The 8,764-nt window shown below is 54.1% G+C and overlaps 1 protein-coding gene across 2 annotated transcripts in view; it reads right to left on the bottom strand.

Annotated features, from left to right (window-relative positions):
* Positions 1-252: 252 nt before the first annotated feature.
* Positions 253-8,764, bottom strand: part of CDK12 (cyclin dependent kinase 12) — a 32,495-nt gene continuing 23,983 nt past the window's right edge. The window contains exons 12-14 of one of the 2 annotated variants that reach the window (XM_021532925.3): positions 7,251-7,465; positions 3,646-4,086; positions 253-1,619 (exon numbers count right to left, since the gene is read on the bottom strand). In XM_021532925.3, coding sequence (XP_021388600.1) covers positions 1,018-1,619; positions 3,646-4,086; positions 7,251-7,465 — 1,258 coding nt within the window. In that variant the 3' untranslated portion in view covers positions 253-1,017. Of the gene's footprint in view, positions 1,620-2,754; positions 2,922-3,645; positions 4,087-7,250; positions 7,466-8,764 lie in introns of those variants that run through there. The other variant, XM_021532926.2, reaches the window with a different exon arrangement.

Genomic DNA, 8,764 nt, shown 5'->3' with positions numbered 1-8,764 from the left:
AGAACAAAAATAGAAATATGCTCATGGAAATGACACAGGAACACCTGGAAAAGCTCAGAGGGCTGAGATGCCACCGACCCCGGCAGGGTGGGCAGCACTGGCCCAGGATTCCGGGGACAAATCACTCCCATCTGGTGGCAAACCCCACCAGATGTTGGGATTTTCATTTAATTTCCTTTTTTTTTTTTTAATTCTTGAAGGGTTCTGAAAGTTCCAAACAACAGAAATCCCTGGTTTTCAGGGAGGCGTTCTCCTCGGCTCTTAAAAAAAATTTAAAGTACAAAAATAAAACCAAAATAATAATAAAAAAAAGACTATTCCCACTGGCAAGTTACAGCAGGAGGGATCCAACGCCCAGAGACCCTTCCCAAAAATCAATGTACTAAGGCTGCTGCCACAGGGGACAGGACCGGCCCTGGAGCAGAGGGAAATAAAATGCTTTGTGGAAAGAAAGCAACATCAAATAAACTGAACACAACCAGTGTCACATCCCAGGTCCCCACCGCTGGGATAACCCATCCAGGTGCCTCTGCATCGATAAATTCCCCTTTTCATTTGTTCTTTCGTTTGGTTTTTTTTTAAGGAAATGGGGCAAACAAACAAAACAACAAAAATAAAACCGCTTTGGGAAGCAGCCTCCCCCCAGGCCTCCCTGACCCATCAGCAAACTCCAGTGCCCAGCTTGGGGAAAACAGCATTTTTAAAATTGCTTCTTCCTTCCATTCCTGCTTTTCCATCAATCCCCTCCTCTCCTGGCTCGGTTTGCTGCGGGGTCGGGATTATTTTTGTCACTAACCAAGCAGGGGAGGCCAGCGGGGACCCTCTGGCAGCTCCCGAGCCAGGGAGGGATGCCCAGGGAACTCTGCAGCAGCTGAAATGCGGACAAGACCTTGCTCTGGCCAAAACAACAAAAAAAAATTTAAAAAAAAAAATTAAAATTATATATATATAAAAAAAAAAATCAAGTCCTGTGGCTAAAGGAGGAGAGGCAAGGGGTGGGGGGGGATCCCAGGAATCTCAGTAGGGAACCCCCCGGCCCCGGCCACCCCGCGGAGGCACTCGGCCAGGCCCTCGGAACGTCTTCCCGTAGGAAGCCGGCGCCTGGGTTGGGGCAGCCCAGCTGGGACCCGTTCCTGCCCCGCCGGAGCCGGGCGTTCCCGGCCCCAGCTCGCCGTAATTCTGCATTTTGGGCTCGCTGCCGTCGCTCCCCTCGGCTTTGCCGAAGGGCCGCGGCGCGTGGCCGCCGGCGGGGGCTCGGGCGAAGCGCAGGTCCTGGTCCCCCGGGAACTGCAGCGAGCCCGGGTAGCCGCTGCTCTCCCCGAGGTGGCTCACGGAGCCCAAGAAGGTCCTGCTTTTCCCCACGGCTTGGGCAGAAGGTTCTAGAAGAGTCTGGCCCGCGTTGAGCTCCTCGGAGCCGTCGGCGCTGAAAGTCCTGGCGTAGTCCGGGGCCGGCGGCTCCGGGTCGGGCTGGGAGAGGAGCTGGAGCAGCGCAGCCGTCACGGCCGGGTTCAGCTCCTGGGCTGCTCCGGAGAGATCCCCTTCGGCCACGGCAGCGGCAGGAGGCGGTCCGGGGGGCTCGGGGGGTCTCTTCTCTGGTGGGACAAGGCCGGGAGGACACGCTGTGGAAGGGTGACTTCTTTTAAAGAGCGTTTCAAACAGACACAAAGACATTTTTCTAAGCAAACCAAACCAATATCCCCGCCGAGGCCGCCCGCTCTGGGATGCTCTGGGATGAGGCGGAGGGAAGAGTTTGACCGCTGGCTGGGGGAGATCAACGTTCATTAACAACGTTCATTAACAACGTTCATTAACAACGTTCATTAACGCTTGCGCGCCCAACTCGCCGGCAACAGCTGTCCTGGGAATTCCCGTTCTGGGAGCAAAGGCTCATTCCGAGCAGGAGGCAGATGTGGAGCCGGGAGAAGTTTGGCCAACCAACCCCAGCCCAGCCCACGGCTGCCAGCTCCGAGTGCCCCGAGGGCAGCAGGACCTGCACCCCTTCCACCCACCCCAGCCCTGCTGCCCGACAAGAACCCAAACCAAGCTCGCCCCCCGAAAACTTGCAGACTGTCCTGAGCACGAGAAAATCCTTCTGCTTCCTCCCCCCCTGCCCCTTCATCCCCGAGTTCCTCCCGGGGTTTGTTCCCTCCTGGAAGAACAAAGCTCTGTCACCCCCAGCCTGCGAGGCTGAGGAAGCACAAAGGGCTTGGCTGGGAGGTGGCACAGGGAGCAGTGCCACCGCTGCAGGTGACAGTGACATCCCAAAACCAGCCCTGCCTTCACCTGAGCTGCCTCCTCTCCCTCGCCCACGGGGGGAGGGATTTCTGGCGACGGCAGAGCCCACGGACACCTTTCGTTGGAATCAGATCCTCAAATCACCGGCAAAACTGGTTATTAAAAAGGTCAAACTTTATTGTGAAAACCAGTAGTCTTCCAGGACCACCCCTCCACCCGTTATCCATCAGTCCGCTTTGAAAACTAGATTGTATTGAAATCCGGAAAAATAAAACAACAACGAAAAAAAAAATAAAATAAACCAATCTTCAGGTAAAATTTGTAAAGCCAAGCTGATTTGGGGGACAGCAAATCATTCCAAAGAATTATCAACAGAGAACAACGGCATCGAGTTCCATCTGCTCTACAGTAACCTAGTTATCTTCCAGGACTAGGGCAACAACAACAAAAAAAAAAAAAAAGAAAAAAGAAAAAAAAAGGAGGAGAAAAAAAAAAAAAAAAGAAACAAAAAAAATAAAAAGCACGATCACAACTGGCTCGTGGTGGGCGGGTGTTGAAGGCACGAGAACACAGCACGTTCAGCTACATTGCAGGAGGTGGGATCGGGCCAAAACAGGCTCCCCGGAGAGTCTGAGACAAACTCAGGAGGCGCTTCTACAATTTGGTGAGGTCGTCACAGGCTGTTGCTAATAAATTCGAAAAAATCAAAAGAAACAAACAAAACAAAACAAAACAAAACAAAAAAAAAAAGACATGGAGACATTTACACTCACCTTTGGAAAGGAAATCCGAGAGCTCAGTGACACAAGCAGGGTGTTTTAAACTATAAGAAGCAGCGGTTTGGTTCAGCTTTAGGAGCTGATGAGTTTCAAGGCTCAAAAATCAGCTCCAGGTAGGACCAGGCACTTGTGGATGCTCAGGTTTTACCTACACAGCTGCCACTATCCCTCCCTTCAGCGCTCACCACTGTTTCAGCTCTTTCAAATAATCTCTGCAGGTTTATTTACTTATTTAAGAGGGCGGGGAGGGGATGGTGAAAAAAAGCTGGGGGAAAAATGCAGAGGTGCAGCAGCATCCTGTGCAAAAAAACTCCCTGGATGTGCAAACTGATTGCTGGGGGGGGCGGTTTGTGGAAGAACTGACCCTCTAAATTTCCCTTGCATTTTTGGGCAAACCCAATTCATCTTTGCAGTGGAGCCCTCATGGATTTTTAGGGTGGTATTTGCCCGTTTTGGGCTGTTTGCAGCTGTTCAACCTCCTGAGCAGTCAGCACTTACCGCAGGGAGGGGATGATCAGGGTGTTTCCTCCTGATGTCCAACCACATCCTACCCCCTTCCCTCCTCCCATCCCTCCAAGGAATCACTCCTGGCTCCCTGCTCACACACAAAAACGGTTTTTATTTCCTTTACCTGTGCTCTCCTCGGGCTGCCTCGTCGTCGTCGCCGGGCTTTTCCTGGGGCCCCTCTGCTCGCTGCTCTTCTCCCCGTTGCTCTCCTCCAGGGTTATCCCAGGCTCCTGGCTCTTCATCAGCTGGCTCAGCAGAACGGCCAGCACGTTCTGCATGTCTCCCTGAGCGCTGGCTGCCTCTGGAGTCTGCTGCTCCTCGGGCACCTCCGCAGGCGGCTCCTCTACGGCTTCCTCCGCCGCGGGCTCGTGGTGCTGCGCCGTGGCCTCGGTCAGGGCCGTGATGGACTGGTTGAGAGCCTCCAGCTGCTGCTGCATCTCGGGGTTGGAGTGCACGTTGAGCAGCTGGGCCATCTGCGGCACGCTCAGGTCGGTCTGGCTCTGCAGCAGGTTCAGCAGCACGGCCAGCTCGCTCTGGTTCAGCTGCTGCGTGATGTCGCCCAGGCCTGCGGGACACGGCGGCAGCGCCGGCGGGGAGGTCAGGGTGGGCTGGGATCGTGGCGTTGCACGGGGTAATGGAGAGAACTTCTCCATATCCCTGCATCCCAGAGCTCCAGGAACAGCCCTTCCCCACATCCCAGAGCTCCAGGAACAGCCCTTCCCCACATCCTAGAGCTGTCCTCCACATCCCAGAGCTCCAGGAACAGCCCTTCCCCACATCCCAGAGCTGTCCTCCACATCCCAGAGCTCCAGGAACAGCCCTTCCCCACATCCCAGAGCTGTCCTCCACATCCCAGAGCTCCAGGAACAGCCCTTCCCCACATCCCAGAGCTGTCCTCCACATCCCAGAGCTCCAGGAACAGCCCTTCCCCACATCCCAGAGCTCCAGGAACAGCCTTTCCCCACATCCCAGAGCTCCAGGAACAGCCCTTCCCCACATCCCAGAGCTCCAGGAACAGCCCTTCCCCACATCCCAGAGCTGTTCTCCACATCCCAGAGCTCCAGGAACAGCCCTTCCCCACATCCCAGAGCTCCAGGAACAGCCCTTCCCCACATCCCAGAGCTGTTCTCCACATCCCAGAGCTCCAGGAACAGCCCTTCCCCACATCCCAGAGCTCCAGGAACAGCCCTTCCCCACATCCCAGAGCTCCAGGAACAGCCCTTCCCCACATCCCAGAGCTGTTCTCCACATCCCAGAGCTCCAGGAACAGCCCTTCCCCACATCCCAGAGCTCCAGGAACAGCCCTTCCCCACATCCCAGAGCTCCAGGAACAGCCCTTCCCCACATCCCAGAGCTGTCCTCCACATCCCAGAGCTCCAGGAACAGCCCTTCCCAACATCCCAGAGCTGTCCTCCACATCCCAGAGCTCCAGGAAGAGTCCTTCCCTACATCCCAGAGCTCCAGGAACAGCCCTTCCCAACATCCCAGAGCTCCAGGAAGAGTCCTTCCCTACATCCCCATATCCCAGAGTCCTGATCCATATCCCACAGCCAGGAACAGATCTTCCCCATATCCCCGCATCCCAGAGCTCCAGGAACAGCCCTTCCCCACATCCCAGAGCTGTCCTCCACATCCCAGAGCTCCAGGAACAGCCCTTCCCCACATCCCAGAGTTCTGATCCATATCCCACAGCCAGGAACAGCCCTGATCCACATCCCTGCATCCCAGAGCTCCAGGAACAGCCCTTCCCAACATCCCAGAGCTGTCCTCCACATCCCACAGCCAGGAGCAGACCTTCCCCACATCCCCATATCCCGGAGTTCTGATCCATATCCCACAGCTCCAGGAACAGACCTTCCCCACATCCCAGAGTCCTGATCCACATCCCACAGCCAAAATCCACATCCCACTGCACTGAGCACCCCTTTTCCACATCCCACAGCACTCAACACCCTTTCTGCATGTCCCACAGCACTGAGCACCCCTTTTCCATGTCCCACAGCAAGGAACACCTTTTCTCCACGTCCCACAGCACTGAGCACCCCTTTTCCATGTCCCACTGCACTCAGCACCCCTTTTCCATATCCCACAGCACTGTCTTCACATCCTGCAGCACTCAATGTCCCTTTTCTACATCCCATAGCCAGGAACTCTCCTTCTCCACATCCCACAGCCAAAATCCACATCTCACAGCACTGAACACCCCTTTTCCCACATCCCACAGCACTGAACACCCCTTCCCCACACGCCACAGCCCTTGGCCACCCCTGTGTCCGTGTCCCCGGGCTGGGGGAAGGCAGGGATGCTCCGTGAGGAGGATTTCGGGATGCGGCACGGCAGCAGCACCCCGTGGCACTGCACACACACTGCACCCACAGAGCTGCTGCTGCTGCACTGCCCCCACACCTCCCCAGAACCACGGCTCACACTCAGCTCAGCCAAGACAAAGTGCACATTCCCGGGTTTGGGAAGTGGGGGCATCCCAAGGATACCAGGCTATGGGTGAGGGGGCAATGGATGAGGATGGCAATGGGAGCTCTGAGCCCCCAGCAGGGAAATCACAGCTTGGCTCTCCTGAGGACCCCACAGATCCAAATCCTCCCTCCTGCAGCGGGAAGGTTTCCCAGGATGGAGCTGAGCTGCTCTTTGGGATGGAGGAAGGGCGTGTTCCCTGACACAGCACGAGGAATTAGGTCAGGCAGAAGGCAATTCCTTCCTGGGAGCTGCCCTGGGATCACAGGACTCTGTCCTGACCTGCAAGGATCCAGGTTATCCTAAAATACATCCTGGGAGTGGCATCCCCTCCCTTCACAGCCCGACGACAAGTGACAAGGGCGGCCCTTCCCGGTGACAGTGACGCTGGAACTTTTTGGGAATAAGGGTGGCAAGGGTTTGGTTTCAGCAGCTTAAAATGGAGCTTCCCTTGCTGGTAACGCAATGGAGAATGGGACATTCTTTTCCCAGCTGTTTGTTAATCCAAGCACCACCTTTTGTCCATCTGCCATGTTTCACTGAACACATGGATTGTGCATTCCCTGGAGCAAGAACTGTCTTCCTCGTTACTTGTCAGCACAGCATTGGACACAAAGGAAGCCTTAGCCCATATCTGGGTTTTTGTAAGGCTTCTACAGAACAATCAGGGCAGCTCTGTGTCAATTCACATTCCTCCCCTCCAACTATTTTCTAGGCACATTTTCTGGGGGTTGGTCACTGCACCCAGTGCAGGTCCTGCCACTCTGGATGACCTCCTCTGCAGCAAAGTGCAATAATGTTCATTTTTGTCCACCAGCCTGACACTTCCCACACCTAATCTTCATACGATTTATCAACAAGATCAAACTTCAGCTCATTTGCACACCCCGGATGCGGCTCCACCTTCCAGCCTATGATCCCTATGATTTGTTTCTCCACTGGCTGAAGTGACTCAAGGACTCCTTTCATCATTCAGCCTCTTTCAGAACTAATAACACAGCTCAGAACAAATTCACAGTCAGCTCATCAGTGACTTCTGAAGACCAGACAGAACCTTCTGCGTTTTCACAGCAGAGAGAGGAGGGGAAAAAAAAAAAAAAAAAAAATAAAAGAAACGAGGACAGGAAGAGCCTGGAATGCCCTTTCTGCAGAATTAGAGGTGAAAAAAACCAAACTGGTTTAAAAACAGACCCAAACCTCCCACACCCACAGAGGGAACACACCGAGAGCTTTTTCCAGACCCAGGTGGGCACTGACCTACTGCATCTGCAGCACCAGGCTCTGCTTTGAGCTGGGCAGGCTGGGGGGGCACAGGACTGCTGTTGTTTTTCACAGTGTCTGTGCTTGTAACAGAGGTAGTTTCTTTCCGAGAAACTTTTGATAGCGGAGGTTCCTCCACGGCCACCCCGCTCTGCCGCTGCCGCCGGCGCTTCTTGCTCCACAGCTCGTGGCAATCCTGCCAGTGGGGGAGGCTGCAAGAGAGTGAGAAACTTGGAAACCATGGCAATCACCAAAACCCACGGGTGTTGCCCAGAGAAGCTGTGGCTGCCCCTGAATCCCTGGAAGTGGCCAAAGCCAGTTTGGATGGGGTTTGGAGCCACTCGTGGATGGTGGGAGATGCTCCTGCCCATGGCACTGGATGGGATTTAAGGTCCCTTCCCACCCAAACCACTGTAGATGCAACTTTGTAATGTTAATCCACTTTTACAGGTGGAGAAATGGACTCAGGAAGGGATATTGGGAAGAAATTCCTCCCTAAAAGGCTGGAATGGATTTCCCAGAGAAGCTGGGAAGTGTCCAAAGCCAGTCTGGAGCCACTCTGGGATGGTGGGAGATGCTCCTGCCCATGGCACTGGATGGGATTTAGGTCCCTTCCCACCCAAACCACTGTAGGATGCAACTCTGTAATCTTGTAAAGGTGGAGAAATGGACTCAGGAAGGGATATTGGGAAGAAATACCTCCCTAAAAGGCTGGAATGGATTTCCCAGAGAAGCTGGGAAGTGTCCAAGCCAGCTTGGATGGGGTTTGGAGCCACTCTGGGATGGTGGGAGATGCTCCTGCCCATGGCACTGGATGGAATTTAGGTCCCTTCCCACCCAAACCACTGTAGGATGCAATTCTGTAATGTTAATCCACTTTTACAGGTGGAGAAATGGACTCAGGAAGGGATATTGGGAAGAAATTCCTCCCTAAAAAACTCGAATGGATTTCTCAGAGAAGCTGAGAAGTGGCCAAGCCAGGTTGGACCAGCCTGGGGTAGTGAAAGATGTCCCTGCCCATGGCAGGGGTGGTACTGGATGAGTTTTAAGGTCCCTTCCAACCAAACCATCCTGGGATTCCACAATCCCTGACTGCAGCACAGGAAGGGGCAGGTCCAAAGCCAGCAAAAGCAGTGTAAAAATCATTTACTTTGCCCTGGGATCTGGTCCCTGAACGTGCTGGGATCTCACAGGGCACACAAAGCTCTGGGAGTGTCAGGAAAGGCCCTTCCTTGAGAAACACTGAAGGAAACAGGGATTTCCAGAGCTGTGGCTGCATTTTCACACAAACCAGACATAGTTTTATCATCTGTTTGATTGGAGTGGGAAAAAAATTGAGTGACGCTGCTCAGCTCTGGCAGTCAATTAACACACAGCCTTAATTAGGCCTGAGCAGCTCTCCATGGCAGGGACAGGGCTGTGCTACATCTACTCCTGCACATCTTCCAGCAGAGCTTTAGAGCATCTTACAAACATTAAACTGGGCTTGATAAACCCAGCCTGTCATCAGG

This window comes from Lonchura striata, chromosome 25, assembly GCF_046129695.1.
Source record: "Lonchura striata isolate bLonStr1 chromosome 25, bLonStr1.mat, whole genome shotgun sequence".
Classification (NCBI taxonomy): Eukaryota; Metazoa; Chordata; class Aves; order Passeriformes; family Estrildidae; genus Lonchura; species Lonchura striata.
Note: the sequence above shows the minus strand (reverse complement) of the source record. Positions and strands in the feature narration are given on the sequence as shown.